The sequence below is a fragment of the Aythya marila genome (assembly GCF_965140915.1).
Source record: "Aythya marila genome assembly, chromosome: 25".
Classification (NCBI taxonomy): Eukaryota; Metazoa; Chordata; class Aves; order Anseriformes; family Anatidae; genus Aythya; species Aythya marila.
In genome coordinates this window covers 2,458,458-2,479,232 of record NC_139066.1, presented here as the reverse complement: position 1 = coordinate 2,479,232, position 20,775 = coordinate 2,458,458, and the positions used below count along the sequence as shown (strand labels likewise).

General features: G+C 50.1%; 1 protein-coding gene across 1 annotated transcript; it reads left to right on the top strand.

The window, feature by feature from the left end:
• Nucleotides 1-1,537: 1,537 nt before the first annotated feature.
• Nucleotides 1,538-17,784, top strand: LOC309887349 (von Willebrand factor A domain-containing protein 5A-like; the record flags this gene model as incomplete). Its single annotated transcript, XM_082778972.1, has 19 exons — nucleotides 1,538-1,670; nucleotides 9,946-10,004; nucleotides 10,414-10,661; nucleotides 10,768-10,990; nucleotides 11,340-11,482; nucleotides 11,693-11,804; nucleotides 12,250-12,377; nucleotides 12,686-12,774; nucleotides 13,188-13,332; nucleotides 13,634-13,713; nucleotides 14,207-14,315; nucleotides 14,660-14,824; nucleotides 14,969-15,072; nucleotides 15,403-15,584; nucleotides 15,763-15,969; nucleotides 16,457-16,677; nucleotides 16,858-16,984; nucleotides 17,179-17,277; nucleotides 17,771-17,784. The coding sequence occupies exons 2-19, from the start codon at nucleotides 9,956-9,958 to the stop codon at nucleotides 17,782-17,784; spliced, it is 2,445 nt and encodes an 814-aa protein (XP_082635098.1). The 5' UTR covers nucleotides 1,538-1,670; nucleotides 9,946-9,955.
• Nucleotides 17,785-20,775: the final 2,991 nt, after the last annotated feature.

The window sequence follows — 20,775 nt, the reverse complement described above, 5'->3', positions numbered from 1 at the left end:
ATGAGTTCTTCTCCCAGTCTGTGCTCATATCTGGGATTGCCCCAACCCAGGTGCAGTACCTTGATGCAGGTGGAAGATAAGGTTTAATTTTTAAGAGTCCTGTGTGGAGCCAGGAATCAGACTTAACGATCCTTGTGAGTTCCTTCTAGCTCAGGATATTTTATATGATTCATTTGCACCAAGTCAATTGGAGACAACGTGAGGTGTTCAACCAGTACTTGAAGGTAGTCATCTCCCAATGGCATGTTCACCCATTTCATTAAAGGACTTGATCTCTATAAGTGTAATGAGGCTGGTCTCACTGTGGCACAATTTGAAAAAAGGGCAACTAGAATTGTCTGTGATGATCAAGGCTGTGACACCATCAGCATAGCCCTTGGTGTCATCTTGTCTGAGGAGCACACCAATACATAGAGGCAGTTTGAAGAAAACTGCCCAGGTTTGGTTGACAATTGAGAGTTGTGCTGCAGGATCATCTGAAATCAAGTGTAATTTGGCCTCCTAGGCATCTATAGACCACAAATGAGGTGTGTTGTCTCAAACTGCTGCCTGGGTCATATAAGCATGGAGCTATATTATGAGAGGAAGGTGGAGTCAGAGTATTCCAATCCTGCAGAGGAAACATACCAGTGAAAAGGAGGTGTGTGAGTCTGAGCTTGTCTACCAATTCTCTCCCTTATTCGGCTGGCCAGAATGTTGCGTTTGAGGCTTCACAATCTCTAACCCAATTAACAGCCTGCCACTAATCCATGTAAGGACTTGAGACAATCCTCTAAATCTGCAGCCAGTTCTGCTGGCCTGGCAGTGGGACAGGACCGTGGAGGGAGGAGTGCTGCCACCTCAGGAGCACACAAGACACCAGCCTGGCTGCACGAGGCCTTTGGCAGCTAATGCTCATTGCACCAGAAGTGAGGACTGAGCTGAAGAGCTGGGTAGTGTGGGGAGGTTTGGCAGACACTGCTTGGGCAGGAGCAGTTTTGCTGAGGGATTTGCAGCACTGTCCTTGGGGGCAGCGGGTGCTGGGCACAGCCTATACAAGCCTGTGGCGAGGGATGATGCTCCCTGCCCCACTTACCCTTCCCGTTCAGGCGCTGTTGGGAACAAGGCGTGGAGGCTGCACTGGCTGCAGCAACGCAGTCTGTATGCAGACGCTTCCTTGCCCACCACCACTTTCACTTCCGAGGTGGGACTTGGCGGGAGAGGGGTCCCACCAAGTGGGGGTCCCACCAAGTGGGGGTCCCTGCCCCCACTAAGTGCCGTCCACCGGGGATGTCCCCACGCTCCTCCTCACCCCGCAGCCCCCCAGGCTTCCCGACACGCACGGCCCATGTGACCCCCACCACCCCCAGGGCAGCCAGACCCTCCGGCCGCACAGGAGGAGCTTGGCGTCCCCGACGGCCTCTCCCCGCCCCTGCCCGCCTTCCCCTGCCTGTCCATCCGCCCTTGCGTCCCTCCGACTCTCTCCACATTGCAGACACTTCTCCAGCTATGTAGCCCTGCATCTTCCCATTTGCTTGAACATCTCTTGCTCGGTCTCTCCATCTCTTCCTCTTCCATCCCTTCCGTTTGCCTGTTGTTTGCCTCTTACTGCCTCTTCCCCTTCCTCTTCTATCTCTTCAGTGCATCTGATTGTCTGTCTCTCCCAGCTGACGACCCCGGCTGTTATTCTGGTGTCCTGGTTTCAGTTAGAACAGAATTAATTTTCTTCCTAGTAGCTGGTGGAATGCTGTGTTTTGGCTTAGGATGAGAAGAGTGCTGATAACACCCCGATGTTTTAATTGTTGCAGACCAGTGCTTATACCAAGCCAAGGACATCTCAGCCTTTCGCTCTGTCCTGCCAACAGGCAGGCTGGGGGTGCAGTAAGAGCTGGGAGGGGACAGACCCAGGACAGGTGACCCAAACTAGCCAAAGGGGTATTCCATACCATCTGACGTCATGCTAAACAATATATAGGGGTGGCTAGCCGGGGGGAGGGGGCCAGACTGCTCGGGGTTAGGCTGGGCATCGGTCAGCAGGTGGTGAGCAATTGCATTGTGCATCACTTGTTTGTACATATTATTATTACTTTCCTATTATCACCATTGTATCATTATTATTATTATTGTTATTATTATTTTGTTATTATTATTTTCCTGTCTTATTAAACTGTCTTTATCTCAACTCACGGGCTTCACTTTCCATTTCTCTCCCCCGTCCCAGAGAGGGAGGGGGTAGGGTGAGCGAACGGCTGCGTGGTGTTTAGCTGCCGGCCGGGTTAAACCACGACACTGGTGAGTGCCTGCTTGTTTGTTCTACGTTTTGTTATTTGCTCCCTGTTGTCTGTTCATTGTCCTCCATCACTGGGAAGAGCTTGCTCCTGTTCATTCCATCCCTCTGCCCATCACTCAGCCCTACTTCCGCAAGGAAGAAGAAAGAAAACACCCTATTTGGTTTCTTTGTCCACACTGTCAGCATAATGGTGGGGTGGGGATTTTTCTGATGCTGCTGACCCTGCCACCCCAGAACAGGAGAAAGTGAGGCGAGTGTATTGTAATCAGAGAAACTTATATGGGTGGCTTTGGGATACAGGTGGGGGAGTCCCATTCACCTCTAGGCACTTGGGCAGAAGGCAACCAAACATAACTTACCTGCACACTCCCCCCAATGCCTTTCTGGGATTTGCTCTGTCACCATGGAATACCTGACCCTGCCTTCATTTCTCTCTCTGCCATTTCCCCCCACATTGCCTGGCCTTTCAGCCTGTCCTTGCAAGCTACTCCATGAATATACCCTCACAGGTGCTGTCTCTTGTGCAGCAGCATTCACACAATACTGCCTGTGGTGGGTCTGCACTCATCCCTTCTAAAATGGACCCTTCCACCTATCCATCCATTGTTCCATCTATTCATCTACTTCAACAAAAAATCTCCTGTCTCTCTTTGTCCATCTCTTCATCTGTCTGTCCCAAAATGGATCCCATCTGCCATCCTGTTCATCCAGACATGGATTGTTCATCACAATAAAATTACAGACAGCTACTCTTGCTTTCCTCTGTCTCCTGTTGCTATCCCTCAGTTCTCTTCAAGATTCTCCTATGATGGGAATGGGATGCAGACCTCTTCACTGCAGAGTCATTGCACAGTCTTTACAAACAGGGATTTCTGAATCCCTGGGTTTGCTCTGGCTGTACCTGGTGGGTACCTGGTGGCCTTCAGCCACACACATAGGACTGGGGAAACAGCAAGGAAACTTCACCAGATAAAGGCTACCTGGTGGTATCTCCTCTTACAAGAGACCCCTTGTGGTGGTTTTACTCAGGTGGGCAGCCGAGCTCCACCACAACCGCTCTCTCACTCCCCCTCTCCTCAAAGAGGAAGGGGGAGAAAATACAACACAGAGAACTCGAGGTTTGAGATAAGAAAGGTTTAATTAAAGGGAAAGGGAATGGGAGGAAAAAAAACAGAGACAAAAGAAGCAATCAGTCCGCGCGGAAGCACAGAGAGAGGAAAAATTATTCTCTACTTCCCATCAGCGAGCGGTGTTCGGCCACGTCCTGGGAAGCAGGGCCCCAAACGCGTAGTGGTTGTTCAGGAGGAACAGCCCCCTCCCCCACGAGAGCCCCCCCTTTTATTGCTGAGTGTGACATCAGGTGTTATGGAATATCCCTTTGGTTGGTTTAGGTCAGCTGCCCCAGCAATGTCCCCTCCCCATCACTTGCCCACCCCCAGCCTGCTGGCTCTTGGGGGCTTGGAAGGAGTCCTGATGCTGTGCCAGCACTATGCAGCAATAGACACAACACTGGAGTGATATCAGTGCTGTTCCAGCTACGAGTGCAGAGTACAGCACTGTGTAGGCTGCTGTAGGGAAAAGGTGACTCCAGCTCAGACAGACCCAACACAACTTCCACCCCTTATTCCATAACATTTGTGTCACAATCAGGTACAGTTTAGTATATAGATGTTCTCATCACCATTGTTTTCTGTTCATTGAAGCATTTTTATGTCTGTACTTCTCTTTATTCTATAGGTCTTTTCCCAAAATGCTCATAAGAACTGTTGATGGTTTCGCCTTCATCTGTCAAAGTGGTCACTCAGGGCAGGCGAAGTTGGTTTTCTTGACACCAGCACCAGCTTAGCTCACATCAGTGTTGCACTTGCCCGGTTCCTTGCAAAGTTGACCTGTCATTGGTTCTGCAGTGTCCTCCTACAACACATAACTTGGATGACAGATTAATTTTCTCCCAGTGTTAAATCTCCTTGAGGCACACACTTGATATCCCCATCTTTCTGCATTACCCACCAGGTATACCCTGGTCCTTGGGCAAAGACAATCCCACGAGTGGGTTTGCCTTTTCCCGAGGCAGGGGCAACCCACACCGCCTTCCCCATCCACTTCCCCACACGCACTACAGGGACTTTAGCTTCTCCCACAGTGTGTAGGGGTTTTGTTTCAGCAGGACCAGGACGGCTTTCAGACCCCCTGTTGTTAACTAGCCAAGTGGCCTCTGGTAGATTTATATCCCAATGTTTCCATGTCCCAGCACCCAATGCTCGCAGCATAGTTTTTAACAGTCCATTGTACCTCTCAACCTTCCCAGAGGCTTGTGGGTGATAAGGGATGTGATACACCCATTCAATGCCATGTCTCTTGGCCCAGGAAGTGATCAAATTGTTTCGGAAGTGACTCCCATTGTCGGACTCTATTCTCTCCGGTGTACCATGTCGCCACAGCACTTGCCTTTCCAGGCCCAAGATAGTGTTTCGGGCTGTGGCATGGTTTACAGGGTATGTTTCCAGCCACCCAGTAGTTGCTTCTACCATGGTGAGTATGTACCGTTTGCCTTGGCGGGTTTGTGGAAGTGGTCCGATGTAGTCAATCTGCCAGGCCTCACCATATCGAAATCCAAGCCATCTCCCCCTGTTCCAGGGAGACTTTACCCTCATGGCTCGTTTAATTGCAGCACAGGTCTCACACTGATGGGTAACCTGTGTGATGGCCTCAATGGTCAGGTCCACCCCTCGATCACGAGCCCATCTATATGTGGCGTCCCTCCCCAGATGTCCTGATGTTTCATGAGCCCATCGAGCTACAAACAGTTCACCCTTACGTCCCCAGTCCAGGTCCACCTGAGCTATTTCAATTTTTGAAGCTCGATCTACTTCTTCGTTGTTCTGATGTTCTTCGGTAGCACGATTCTTAGGCATATGGGCATCTACATGACGTACCTTTACAGCCAGGTTTTCTACCCGGGCAGCAATATCTTGCCACAGGGTAGCAGCCCAGATAGGTTTACCTCTGTGCTGCCAGTTGTTCTGTTTCCATTGTCGCAGCCACCCCCATAGCGCATTTGCCACCATCCATGAGTCAGTGTAGAGATACAGTACCGGCCACTTTTCTCTTTCAGCAATTTCTAGGGCCAGTTGTATAGCTTTCACTTCTGCATACTGACTTGACTCACCTTCCCCTTCCATGGCCTCCACAACTTGTCGTGTGGGACTCCACACAGCAGCTTTCCACTTCCGATGGCTCCCTACCACACGGCAGGATCCATCAGTGAACAACACATATTGCTTTCTGTCTTCTGGCAACTCATTGTATGGTGGTGCCTCTTCAGCACGCGTTACTTCTTCTGTCGGTGCTCCGAAATCCCTGCCCTCTGGCCAGTCCATAATCTCTTCCAGGATTCCCGGGCGATTGGGTTTCCCCATTCGAGCCCGCTGTGTAATTAACGCTACCCATTTACTCCACGTAGCATCGGTTGCATGATGTGTAGTGGGGATTTTCTCTTTGAACATCCAATGTAACACAGGTAGCCGTGGGGCCAAGAGAAGTTGTGCTTCTGTACCAACAACTTCTGAAGCTGCTCTAATCCCCTCATATGCTGTTAATATTTCCTTTTCAGTTGGGGTGTAATTGGCTTCTGATCCTCGATAGGCCCGGCTCCAGAACCCCAAAGGTCGGCCTCGAGTTTCTCCTGGGGTCTTCTGCCAGAGGCTCCAGGTGAGCCCATGCTCCCCAGCTGCAGTGTACAGTATGTTTTGCACAGCTGGTCCAGTACGGACAGGCCCAAGGGCTACTGCACGAGCTATTTCTTGTTTGAGTTGTTCAAAGGCCTGTTGTTGCTCGGGGCCCCACTCGAAAGAGTTCCTCTTTCGAGTCACTCGATATAGAGGACTCACAAGCTGACTATAGCCTGGCACATGCATTCTCCAAAATCCCACAAGACCTAGGAAAGCTTGTGTTTCTTTTTTGCTAGTTGGCGGAGACATAACTGTTATTTTGTTGATCACATCCGTCGGAATGTGGCGACGTCCATCCTGCCATTTTACCCCCAAGAACTGGATTTCCTGTGCAGGTCCCTTGACTTTATTCTGTTTAATGGCAAATCCAGCTTTCAGAAGAATTTGAATTATTTTCTTCCCTTTCCCAAAAACTTCTTCTGCTGTGTTACCCCATACGATGATATCATCGATATACTGCAGGTGTTCAGGAGCGTTCCCCTGTTCCAGTGTCGTCTGGATCAGTCCATGGCAGATGGTAGGGCTATGTTTCCACCCCTGGGGCAGTCGATTCCAAGTATACTGAATGCCCCTCCAAGTGAAAGCGAATTGTGGCCTGCATGCTGCTGCTAGAGGGATAGAGAAAAATGCATTAGCAATATCAATTGTAGCATACCACTTGGCTGCCTTTGACTCTAGTTCGTACTGGAGTTCCAGCATGTCTGGCACTGCTGCACTTAGTGGTGGTGTGACTTCATTCAGGCCCCGATAGTCCACTGTTAGCCTCCACTCGCCATTGGACTTCCGCACTGGCCATATAGGACTGTTAAAAGGTGAATGAGTCTTGCTGATCACTCCTTGGCTCTCCAGATGGTGAACTAACTCATGGATAGGAATCAGGGAGTCTCGGTTGGTGCGATATTGCCGCCGGTGCACAGTTGTAGTTGCAATTGGCACTTGCTGTTCTTCAATCCTCAGCAATCCTACAGCAGAAGGGTCTTGTGAGAGACCAGGCAGGGTAGACAGCTGCTTAATCTTCTCTGTGCTCAAGGCAGCTATGCCAAAAGCCCACCGGTACCCTTTTGGATCCTTGAAGTACCCTTTCCTGAGGTAGTCTATGCCAAGGATGCACGGAGCCTCTGGGCCAGTCACGATGGGGTGCTTTTGCCACTCATTCCCAGTTAGACTCACTTCAGCTTCCAATATGGTTAGCTCTTGGGATCCCCCCGTCACTCCGGAGATAGAGATGGGTTCTGCCCCTTGGTGGCCTGACGGCATTAGGGTACACTGTGCACCTGTGTCCACTAAAGCTTTATATTTTTGCGGTTCCGGTGTGCCAGGCCATCGAATCCACACAGTCCAGTAAATCCGGTTGTCCCTCTCCTCTACCTGGCCAGAGGCAGGGCCCCACTAATCCTGGTCGGAGTATCTATCAATTATTTCTTCCAAACGTGAAGCAGAAATCTCTTCATCAGGGTCAGGAGTAATACTATTCCTTCTACTGCCTCTGGGGGACTGTTCAACAGAAACTGGGGCAGCAATCTTCCTAGGGGCCCTCTTTGTTGCTGTTGTATCTTTCCGTAGCTCACGTACCCGAGCAGCTAGGGCCGAGGTCGGTTCACCATCCCACTTCCTCATATCTTCCCCGTGGTCACGTAAATAAAACCACAAGGTACCTCGCGGTGTGCGTCCCGGATTCTCCCTTGTTTGAGCCGGGGACTGCTGGCGCTTGATGGCCGAAAGATTTTTCCGTTTAGGTGAGGACGAAGCTATGTGTTCATCTAACCGTTGGGACAGTTTCTCCACAGCTGAAATGCAGCCCCGTACTGGGGGAGAGAGATTTTCTTCATATTTATGAAGCTGGTTGGACACGGTATCCACAGTTGGCCCCATCCCCTCGTCCCAACCCATGACTGCCAGTGTGCTGGCATGTGTTGGGGGTGCAGCTCGTACAAACTTCCGCCACATGGACGCTGTGCATTGCACTTCATCGGGGTCTTTAGGTGCCTGGGCGTTGTTTAAATCACTATAAAGCATCTCCAGCACAGCTAATTCCCGCAGCTGCTGGAGGCCCTTATCCATAGTGGTCCATTTGTTTACTTGGTAGACAATATCCTCTTTGTGGGGATACCTTTCTTTCACTGCTGTTAGGATTCGCCTCCAGAGGCTGATAACTTGTGCCTCTCTTCCAATTACTCTATCAATGAGTCTTTCTCTAGAAAGGGATCCCAGCTGCTTGGCTTCGTTGCCTTCTAGCTGTTGGGTATTGGCCCCACTATCCCAGCATCGAAGCAGCCAAGTGAGGATGTGCTCACCTGGATGGCGACTGAAGTCTTTCCGTATTTCTCGCAGCTCACTCAGAGATAGAGACCGAGTAGTTTCTGATTCATCTATGATTTCAGTCTCTTCTTCGCGATGTTGCCGTGATAACGCTGCTTTAGAGCCACTTGCCTTTTCCTCTTCTCCCTCATCCGTAGAAGGAGCTTCTTCCCTTACTAAACGACCTGATCTCCGTTTCCACTGTTTCGTCTTCACTACAGGGGCGACTGATACCATAGATGGTCGGTCCTCTAGGGTGGTCACAGTGTGTGCTGTCTCATTATCAAATTCAGGAACCTCCCTATCCCCTTGAGGGTGCTGGGCAATGTTAATTGACATCTGATAGGCGTAAGCCAGACCCCAGCAGAGTGCAGCCAGCTGGTGGAGTTCTCTAGTATTGCCAGGGTCAGGGCATACGTCTTTCAAACATTCCACCAGTTTTCTTGGATTTTGTACTTGTTCAGGGGTGAAATTTAGAACCATTGGAGGAGAAAACCGTGATAGGTACCTGCCCAAATCCCCCCACACACCTTGCCACCCACAACTTTGTCTGGGGACAGGTCCTTGAATAATATTCTTAATAAATTGCTTTACTTTGGGGAAGATGACAAACACTAGACCTAGTGATAGGAGGATAATATCTGACCAGGGGTATCCAAGATACTGAAAGGCTGCTGTAATTAGCCCACAGGGAGAAAAGTAGAAGGCACTGTAATTCCTAATATTTTCAATAAGATAATCTCCAGGAGACCAGGAGGATAACAATGCCAGGTCTGAATACCAAACAAAACTGAAGGCCAGTATGTTACAGCACAACATGATAAAAAAAACAAGCACAGACTTCAACACTTTCTCCGATCGGATGTAAAGGAAAAAAGAAAACAGAGAGTGGGCTATATACAACATATCCACACAGAAAAGTATTACCAGAAAACCGAGCATTATGACTACCAATATGTTAGTTGTAAATACTTCAATCAATGCTATTATTATCTCAACCCTCGAGCCCCACGTTGGGCGCCAAAAAGGACTGTGGTGGTTTTACTCAGGTGGGCAGCCGAGCTCCACCACAACCGCTCTCTCACTCCCCCTCTCCTCAAAGAGGAAGGGGGAGAAAATACAACACAGAGAACTCGAGGTTTGAGATAAGAAAGGTTTAATTAAAGGGAAAGGGAATGGGAGGAAAAAAAACAGAGACAAAAGAAGCAATCAGTCCGCGCGGAAGCACAGAGAGAGGAAAAATTATTCTCTACTTCCCATCAGCGAGCGGTGTTCGGCCACGTCCTGGGAAGCAGGGCCCCAAACGCGTAGTGGTTGTTCAGGAGGAACAGCCCCCTCCCCCACGAGAGCCCCCCCTTTTATTGCTGAGTGTGACATCAGGTGTTATGGAATATCCCTTTGGTTGGTTTAGGTCAGCTGCCCCAGCAATGTCCCCTCCCCATCACTTGCCCACCCCCAGCCTGCTGGCTCTTGGGGGCTTGGAAGGAGTCCTGATGCTGTGCCAGCACTATGCAGCAATAGACACAACACTGGAGTGATATCAGTGCTGTTCCAGCTACGAGTGCAGAGTACAGCACTGTGTAGGCTGCTGTAGGGAAAAGGTGACTCCAGCTCAGACAGACCCAACACACCCCTTCCTGTCTACAGGTCTCCAGAGATGTGGCGTGAGAGCTTTGGACTTCTAGAAAAATCCTACGTCAGTGGCGGTGAGCTGTGGATCAGACAGGGATATTTTGGGAATGCTCCCAAAGGAGGGTAAAGAAAGAGGGAGGGTAGGCTGGATCTTCCCAGAGGGAAACAAGGATTGGAATGGTCAAGGGGTCTACAAGATCAGGGTGGGGGACAGAGGTATGGAGGAAAAAGGAAGCTGAAATGTAGAAGTGGACACTGTTCTGTGGCAGGCTCATGCTAGACCTTCAACAATGTTAAACATGATCCATGGATAAAGACTTAGGATGCCCTTTTGCCATTGGGAGGGGAGAATCTGTCATTGTGTGCTATTCATTGGCCACCTAGTTTTAATTTCCTGGGTGGGAACACACACTTGAAGCAGCTCCAACCCTCTCCTTGTGTCATTCATGTGTGCTGATGGAAAGGTTGCATCTCTCCCAACAGCACCAGCATCCTTTTTGCTGGGGAAGGATCTCCATATACCCCTGTGCCCAGTACCTCTCTGTAGTGCAGTGGTGGATGTTGCCATCCAGGACTATGTGGCTGATGTGGCCTCTGAACTGATCTACCAGAACAAGAGTCGTACCTCCTCAGAAGTCATCTTTGTCTTCCCCCTCGCCCCCCACATGACCATCTACTCTTTCCAGGCCTTAAATGAGGATGCCAAGGTTCAGGCCTTGCTGCAGGATGAGGTACCAGCATTCAGGAAGGAATGGGGGGAAACACCAGACGGGCATGGAATGAGCAGCCCATGGTCTGCCTGGGGATCAGCTTTTTGTCCCTCCCCTTTCCGTCCAGACCCAGCAGCTGCACAAGGCTACAAAGGGCCAGGAGAACTGGGAGTACCTTCAGCATCAGTCTGAGCAGTCAGGCAAGGTGTTTGCCTGCTTCCTGGGTTCCTTGTCCCCTGGCAAGGAGATGGTTGTGACCTTACGCTATGTCCAAGAGCTGCCACGGAAGCTAGGTGGAGCAGCCCAGTTTTTGTTGCCAGCCACGCTGCATCCTCACTGGAACTACTACAGTGAGTAACCCCACAAGGAACCTTCCCTCCCAGTCACACACTCTACAGAAGGACCAGAGCTCCCCCATATACTTTACAAGCAGATCTAATGCAACCTTTCTTTGTACCCACAAAGAAAGAGACACAAATTTTCCCCCATGCAACCCATGAACAGATCCACTCTTGTTGTGTCCCTTGAAACAGATCCACACCTTCCCCACACATTTCACATAAACAGACACTGGAACCCCTCCGTACACTTTATCGATCATCCCTAGTTATCCCCATATGTCTTATACATAGATGCCAAATCCCACATGCACTCAAGAGAGAGACTGTGTCATTGTCAGTACCATGTTTCTCCTTGCAGCCTGGAATTGTCTCAATAACAAGCCTCACTACAGCCTGCTGCTCACCGCCAGCCTGCAGTCACCCCGTGGTGTGGTCAATGCCAAGGCCAACTGTGCTCTTACTCCTTTGATCTACACTGCCCAGGACCACAGCGCTGCACAGGTATGGCCTCCTGAGGGCCAGGATCCTGGAGATACTGGGCAAGTGGCGTCATCACTGGTGGCCTCCTGAGGGCCAGGATCCTGGGGATAGTGGGCAAGTGGCATCATCACTGAGAAAAAGGAGATGCACTGGGATTGGTGCTTGTGCTCCTGGCCTAATGCTGGGCCTGGGCCTCCTCCTCCTGTTTATGACCAGGCATCCCTTCTCTAGGTCTCACTGGCTGAGACCCCTCCAAGAGATGATTTTGAGCTGCTCGTGTATTATGGAGACCCCACTGAAGTCAGTGCTGTGGTGGAGAAGGGAGACCCTGGGGCCCCCGTTGGTGAGTTCATCAGGGGAGGGAGCATGGGGGCACCTCTGAGTAACAGGAGTCATTGAGGCACAGGAGGACACTGGGGACTGTGGGGTGAGAGGCTTCACTGGACAAAGATAGGAGGCATTCAGATGGGATAGTGTGTGTCCTAGGGTTCCACAGTGAGGTGCTGGGGACATTGTGATGAGGTATTAGATGTACCAGGATGGCTATGAGGACCCCTATATTAGGGCTTACTGGGTAACCTGTATTGGAGCCACTGGGCTGGAGTACTGGGGGCAATGTGTTGTGCAGCTTGTGTACATTACAGTAGGGTAACAAGGCACCAGTGTGGGTTATCAGGATCTCTGGGATGGTGTAAGCTGAGGGCACAATGAGGATCAGAACTAGGATGAGGAGAGGGGTCTCTAACTGGGCCTAATTGGGCTTTATCCCCACCCTATACCTCCTCCAGGCTCCCTGCTTGGTGACCCCCTCGTGTTGGTGACTCTGTCACCCAGCATCCCTGATGCAGTGCCTGGGCAGTGCCTGTCTGGGGAGTTCATCTTCCTTCTGGACACCACTTTCCTTGAGTGTGCGCAGGTACCTTCACAGAGCAGGGACCAAACTCGAGTTGGGGAGCAAGCTGAGAGGGAACAAAGCCAGGGCAGGTGTTTGAGACACAGACATGGGGGGGGGGGAGGGGGGGAGACAGGGGGAAACAGGGTGGGTAGGGGCAATGGTGGGGTCTGAAAGGGTCCTGGAATATCTTGGGTGCCTAGGAGAGGTCAGGACACTGGCTGGGGTCATCCAGAGGAGTCCAGAGGCTTTAGCCAGACCAAGATAAGGGCAAGGGCATCTGTATCCACCACTGGTACCTCCTAAGACCTGCCTGCAGTTTCTTTCCACAGGAATCCCTGCTCTTCCTTCTCAAAAGCCTCCCCCTGGGCTGCTACTTCAACATCTACTGCTATGGAGCAACATCTGTGGGCATCTATCCGTGAGCAAACATGGGGCAGGCTGGGTGTTATGTGTCTGGATTAGATGCTGGCGAGTAGGGCTGGATGCTGTGGGGCTTGACCGGTTGCTGTGAGGCAGAGCAAGATGCTGGAGGATAGGTCTGGATGTTCTGAAATAGGCAGATTGGTATGGGGCAAGGCTGGGTACTGGAGTGCATGGCTGGGTGCTGGAGGGCAGGACTGGATTCTGGGGACAGGATCTTTGTGGCACCATGGGAGAGAATTTATTGGGGTTCTGTTGAGCAAAATGTTGTAGGAACTATGAGGCAAGGTCTCTTTAAGACCTCCTATGGGGCAGGATCTTGCAGAAGATATAGCTATGGGGGTGAGTCTCGGGGAGCACCACGGCCAGCACAGGGTGATGTGCTCTGCAAACATGTTGTGCCTGCTGTAGGCAAAGTGTTGAATATACCCAAGACAACCTGACCAAGGCAATGCAACGCATCCCGTCCACCAGCTCTCGTCTGGGTGATGCTGACCTGCTCGGAACTCTTCGCACAATCTACAATACGCCCCAGCCCCACGGACATGCACGACAGGTCTGGGCACAGGAGCATGGAGGAGTGGTGGGATAGGTGTCCCCGAGGAGCACAGAGTGTGGGGGGAAAGAGTGACACAAGGGGCATGCTGGTCCAAGGTGAACAGACTATGTGGGGGAAAGGAAAAAAAGGTGGGTCCGTATCTCAGGGGGGTTCTGTCCCCTGAGAGAATGGGTATCTCTCCTTGGGGGTAGTCTCTCTACAGGGTCTCTCTCACCTGGGTCCCTTTTGGGGACCTGCTGTCCCCATTTTGGGGTCTTGTGCAAGGTGTCACCATTCATTTATGTCTCCTATCTCCCAGCTCTTCATCTTCATGACTGGGCTACCTCCTGACAAGGAAGCCATTGCTGCTGAGGTCTGCCATCATCACAACAGCCACCGGTAATTGGAACTCTCTGCCCCCAGTCCTTAGTCATCCCTTGATCCCCTCCCATCATTGATGAGGGCCCCTGTTCACCTGTCTGAATCCTTGAACCCCTTCAGTGTCCCAGAGACCCTTCCCACCCTGCGCAGCTCTGTCCTGTGTCAAGCCTCCACAGGGGAGTCTTTACTTAATACTCCCACACCCAAGGCACCCATCACAAAGTGAGGAGGGATTTGTACACCCTGATGTGCCCACAAGCTCTGCCCCAGCCCCACCATACTGGTCCCAGCTCTGCCCCAAGCTCCAGCTCTTCCCTGCCACCTCCTGTCTAACCCCAGCTCCAACCCCAATTCCTCACTCCACTCCTTACTCTTCCTCCTGCCCCTTGTTCTGCACCCTAGATTTGTTCCCCTGCCTAAAACTCCATCCTGTCTTCTCCAACTCTTTTCCTACATGCATGCATCCATCTCTGGCTCCTATTTCTGACACCTTTCTCTGCTTCCACCATAGGTGTTTCTCCTTCTGCTTCTCTGAGGACAGTGCTGCCCTGGCCATGACTCTGGCCAGGGAGACAAGGGGTGAAGCTACCTACGTCAAATCTGACAAAGAACTGGTAGTTGTGGTAGGAACCCAGGAGCCCTGGTTCGTGCCCTTCTTTCCACAGATATACTACTTTCCAGTAACCCTGGCACCTGGACTGCCCACCTGTGGTAGCCAAGACCCAGCTGCCCCAAGGAACCCAGGCACCCAGGCTTCCCCTAACTCTCTACCCCACTGCCCCACCCCACAGAAAACCCAGATGCCTGAACTTCTCCCCCCCATGGTTCACAGACCTGACTGCTACCAGGGAAGCCATCTGGCACCCCACACATCCCCGTGCTATCCAAGGAATTCGGACAGAGGGGCCATATGCTGAACTCTAATGGAGCTGCCAAAGTGTGGTGTCTTGCCCTTTCTACCCAGGTGCTGAACTGCTTGAAAAGAGCCCTTAAGCCAGCAGCTGAGGGAGTCTCTCTGAGCTGGACTCTGCCCCTTGGCCTGGAGGCTGAGGTGCTGGGAGGCACACCTCGGTCCATCTTTCAGGGTGAACACGTCCATCTCTATGCAAAGATCCGTGGAGAAGCCCAGGTGAGAGCTGCCACTATGGTTATTTCCAGTTACTTCCTAATAACCTTGCATTAACTACTAGTAATCTCTGAGTAATTTCCCAGTACCTCCCAGCAGCAATCATGTATTTCCAGTAACCTCCAGTACTTTTCCATGTGTTACCAGGATACGAAAGTGGCCACCGGTGTCTTGACCTTGCAGTTCAGCCTGAATGGCCAGAATGTCGTTCACACGATCCCGTTCCCACTATGCCCACAGGGAGATGGCCGGTGAGAGCCTGTCCTACACATGGACTCCAGCTGAGAAAGGAAACAGATAGCTTGTTTATTCATTCCCACCTTCCAAGTACCATCCCAAACTGGGAGAGAACCCAAGTGTCCAAGCATGCTTTCCTTCCCTGCTTGGAACCCACAGGGATAGGACCCATGAACCTGGACCTCATTTCACTGCAGACAGGGGACCCATGCATCCACATCTTCCCTCTGCCCATTCTTACCCCTGAAGGGAGAGAACCTAGGTGTCCAGGACCAATCTCTGTCCACCTTTCTCCAGCACGGAGAAAAGCCAGGTAGTTGGGCCTCACCCCACTCTGTCCCCAGGCTGGCAGGTCATCGTCTGGCTGCAAGGTGCTTGCTCGGGATGTTGTTGGCAGACGTTGTGAGTGGGTCAGGGGATGAACCAAGGCAACGTGCAGTCGAGATCAGCCTGACTTCAGGGATCATCTGCCCCTTCACCAGTTATGTGGGGGTTCGCACATCTCAGTGGGTTACCTGGTACCAAGGTAAGGAAAGATGCTTGGGGGAAAGATCTGGAGGGGTTTCTCCATGGGATGTTCTCATTCCACAGGAGCCAGAACCCCAACCACAGGGCGCCCCCAGTCTCATGGGGTAGGCCCCATCACCACCAGGTACTCCTTTCCCATGGGCTTAATTAAGTCTCTTTCCCTGTTTCCTTCAAAGGGCCCCTGGCACTGCTGCCACCCCACCAGTCACTGGTTGCCTGCCAGATCCTTCAGCTACGTGGCTCCACTTGCAGCTCTTCTTGCTTTCCTAAGAGCATCTTCATCCCACCTGGCTGGCTGACTGCAGTACAGGAGTCATGGTTTGCCATGCAGCGTCTAACCCATGACATTGCTGCCTTGGCTCAGAATGGGGCTCACTCAAAAGGTATGGGATCTTGATCCAGACAGGAGATTTAGGGATTAATTAAATGTCCGACAAGAGGGTTATGTTGTTACTCTCCATGTTTGCTCTTGGTCTGAAAACTAATGAATTTTGCCTTTAACCTTTCCCCTAATCATGCTTAAAGCTTAAAGTCCTTCAGCAATTATGGGACCCAGGTCAGGGACACCCAGAGACAGGTCAGGACCAGTGCTGCATCATGAATGCACATTTGGATGAGATGTTCTAAGGATATCAAGAGAGGGTTTGGAGACATGGCTGGGCAGGAAAGCTAGGAGAATAAGGATGAATTAGGGACGTCCAGAAAGGGTTGATGATAGGAATATTTTGGAGATATGCAGGGAGGTCCTCAGCCTGCAGGTAATTGCTCAGAGCACAGTGTTTTGGGCATTTTCTCAGAGCACAGGGGAGTAGAGAGGGGCCAGCTTTCCTGTGATTCCTTAAACCCTCCAGTTTACATTTTTTCCCACAGCACCTAAACCACCGCCACCATCTATTTATTCTCTCGAGTGTGTGGATCCCAAATTTGTTTTGTCCTCTCAAATTTTTGGGCCATGGGTCAGCAAAGCCATTGATGAGTGTCAGGAGCTGGTCGCACTGCAGAATGTAGATGGCTCTTGGACCCTCAGCTCAAGCTTAGCTTCTGCACTGCAAGTCGATGAGGCTGAAATCAAGGGAAAGATGCCTGGTGAGGTAAGGAGATAATCCTTTGTGGTGCCAGCGTGTAGACTTGGGGCAGTGGGAACACCTTGGCTGGTGGAACCCCTTGGAATCCCAGGGCATCCAGAGGTGAGTGAAGGGGTCAGGAACCAGAGTCACAAAGGAAGAGGTGCTCAACAATGTCAGCGGGTCTGAGTCATTGTTCTTCTACAGGTCACAGAGCCAAGCATCTGGGCCACAGTACTGGCTGTGACCTGGCTGCAGAAGAAAAACAGGTATTATCAAGACCTATGTGAGTTGCTGGAGGCCAAGGCTGTGACCTGGCTGTGCAGCCGAGCTGGTGAGTCTTGTTTTCCAGATCTCCACAGAATGGCTTCCTCCCTGCTCTCTCCAGTGAGGCCTGCTAGAGGCCTAATAGTGGACCTCTTCAGGACCACTATTTCCTGGGAGTCCTGTGTCCCCTTTCTTCTTTCTGCCTGTGGACCTTTCTTCCTGCCTTACTCCCATGGTGCCCCTATCTCTCCCTCATTGCAGCGTCCCAGCTGGACAAATGCCTGGAGGCAGCCAACACCCTCCTCGAGAGCAGCGTGGAGCTTGTTGCAGGAAGAACGGCCGAAAACATGACAGACACTAGTATGGTCGGATCATGCTCCATTTTATTACCTGAATAGCCTGACTTTTATAGTGAACTTAACAGGGGCAGATAGTGTCTCACACAAGATTATTGGTCAAAAGCACTCAAACAACTACAAGAAAACAACCCCCTTGTGATTAGCAGTCACGTAGACCTTGTCCTTGAAGCCAACTACTGGCAACAATATTTTTCTAAATTCCTCAGCTGGGTGATGTGGGAACACTGTCATGGGAACTTCTCATAGTCGTCCTGGTAGCTTGGTTTGCTCAGCTGCAGCAAGCCACGGGATCTTTGCTGTTTCAAAAATCCCTCAACAGGAGCTGAGTGTTTTTAGGCTCTGAGCACAACACATGCCTTGTGCTGCAGACCATCAGCATCTGTGGAATAAAACAGGACCACAAAACACAGCTTAAATTTACCTGCCATGCTGGGATCCCACTGCTGATGTAAGTTGGGGTTTTACATAACAGATGAACCCTCACTGCTTTTCAGATATCTTCTACTAGGTGAGCTGCATTTGTAGCATGCTGAACTCCTGAACAGTTCACAGCCTCCGGCATGTTTGGTTTGGGTGGGAGTGAGAGTTGGAGATAGCCTCTTCTAATTGTGCCTGTCATCAGCATCTCCAGACATGGTCCATCGTGGGCTAACAGAAACATGTTAGAGTGTGGGTGAATCACCATTTTGAGTCGCCTAGCCATCCCAGGATTTCTATGGACCACCTAGTTGTTTTCCTTCATCTTCATTTCCCTCTAAAGTCTTTACAGTCATGGGGAGGGAATCATCAGGGTTATTATTATGCTCATCTGCAATGCTGGGAAAACCCTAGGAAGGGGCCCGTTTCTGTGTCCTTGTGTCGACTGGGACAGAGTAAATGTTCTTCATAGGAGCTGGTATAGTGTTGTGTTTTGGATTTAGGATGAGAATAATGTTGATAAAACAACAATGTTTTAGTTGTTGTGGAACAGTGCTTATACTAAGACACGGATTTTTCAGCTTCTCACTCTAGCCTGCCATTGAGGAGGCTGGGGGTGCACAAGAAACTGGGCTGGGAGTGGACAGAATTAGGACAGCTAACCCAAACAGCCAAAAGGATATTCCATACCATATGATGTCACGCTGAATAATAAATATGGGATGGCTGGCCAGAGTGAGGGTTGGGGCTGCTGCTTGGGGATGGCATGGGAAGGGCATCAGTCAGCAGGTGATGAGTGATGCATTGTGCATCACTTGCTTTCCATATCCTCTTATCATTATTATTTATATTTGTTAATACTATTTTTACTACTATTACTATTATTATTATTTTTCCTTCATTTTCTGTCCTATTAAACTGTCTTTATCTCAACCAACAAGCTTTTATCATTTTTTTCCCCAATTCTACCCCCCATCCTACTGTGTGTGTGTTTTGTGTGCGTTTTTGGAAGGGGGGTGGGGTGGGAGGAGGGTGGTGAGTGAACATCTGTGTGGTCCTTACCTGCCTGCTGGGTTAAACCACAACACTCAAGACATGGACTTTCCCTGGGCAGACAGTGAGGCACATTCTGGGTATTTACTACAAGAATGCGCTAGGTGATGCTCCTTGCTCACTTAACCATCACTCAGTCACCTACTGGCAATCCTGAACATAGAGCCCCAAACCTACAGGACAAAACAGCCGATAAATGCAGTGCCAGTTCTTCTACTGATATAAAAAAGGACATCAGTTACGATATGACATCACTTGGGGAGCATGTGAAGTATTTATTGTTACTGGAAAGTGTGAAGCGTTAGCTAGTGAAGAAAGAAACTTGGGACTCTATGAAGAACATACTTAATGATCTTTAACAGCTTACATAAACCACGGCACAGTGGTGTTATAATCACAGCAATAGCAAATACATTTAGGTCAGTTAAGTCTGATGAAATCTGTCAGCATGTGACTACAATATAACTGTGCTGTGATTAATTCTGATAATTGTCAGTGAATACCTATCAGAAATGTAGCTGCACACAAGCATGGTTAGTGATAGCAGTATAATGTTGTTTGTCATGTCCCCCTTAACATATTTGCACTGAAAAGCACTGAAAAGATCAGGTAACCCTACTGAAGCAGAGGCTCACACCTTCCAAATACCTTTGCAGTCAGCACCTCCAGACACTTTCCTTAGCAGCTGCGGTTTTTAAGCAACACCTTCACGTCATCTCCCCAGACACATTGTGTGTAACTTTGGTTTGAATTGACTGCTAATTCCCCCTTTCATGTAGTTCTTTCAGCAGGCTGGGCAGTCAGATGAATCCTCCCAACTGGACCAAGGACAGGGAATCCTTTCTATTGTCCTTTCCACTTGAAAGACACAAATCTTCACTCTGCTCCTGATGATTTAGCTGTTCACTCACCTGGGGAGCATGGTCATCATTTCCACAACCATTTGACCACCAGTTCCATGCTTCAAAAGTATTTCTTCTTCAGCAACTTGCCCTTCTTTGATATTCTTCTTTGATATTTCTTCTTTGATATTCACCTTGGTGAATTCCCCAAAAATCTTTGTCAGTCTTATATTGGAAATGAAGATGGGGTGGCTGCTCATGATTCTCAATCTTCTCCTTCATCCGGATTCTGCAGCTGGGACAGGGCAACCCTGGATATTCATACAGACTAGGGGATGGGAGGCTGAAGAGCAGCCCCATGGAAACGTATCTGGAGATTTTGGTTGATAGTAAGTTGAATATGAGTTAACAGTGTGCCCTGACATCCAAAAGGGCCAATCATATCCTGGGGTGCATCAAGGACAGCATTACTAAGCTAGTCAAGAGAAGCGATTATCTTGCTCTGCTCTGCACTGGTGCAACCTCACCTTGAGGACTGTGTGCAGCTTTGCACGCCACAATATAAGAAGGACATTAAAAAAAAAGACATACCTGCTATCCTAAAAAATAATCCAGTTTCTGTCCATGTAGATCATTCTATTTCTCTGTGCTTTCTACAACACTATCTAGAACAGAAAGTTAATAGCATGTGGTGGTTTTACTCAGGTGAGCAGCCAAGCTCCAACACAACTGCTCTCTCATTCCCCTTATGCAAAGGGAAAGGGGGAGAAAATACATTGTAAAGGGCTCGTGGTTTGAGATATGGATGAGGAGATCGCTCAGAAATTATTTTGATGGGCAAAAACAGACTCAGAGTAGGGAGATTAGTATTTTATTTTATATTTTTTTGCCTATTACTAATAAGCTAGAGAAGTGAGAAACAAAGGAAAGAAACCAAAACCACCTTCCCCTCATCCATCCTCTTTCACTTCCTCCCCCCAAGTGGCAAAGGGGAATGGGGGTTGTGGTCTGACTATAGCACCTGGTCTTTGCTGCTCCTATATGGTCACTCTGTGCCCCTGCTCTACATGGGGTCCCTCCCATGGGATGCAGTCCTTCCCAAACTGATCCTGAGGCGGCTGCCCACAGGCAGCAGCTTTTCAAGAACTGCTTCAGATATGGGTCTGTACCACAGGGTCCATCCATCA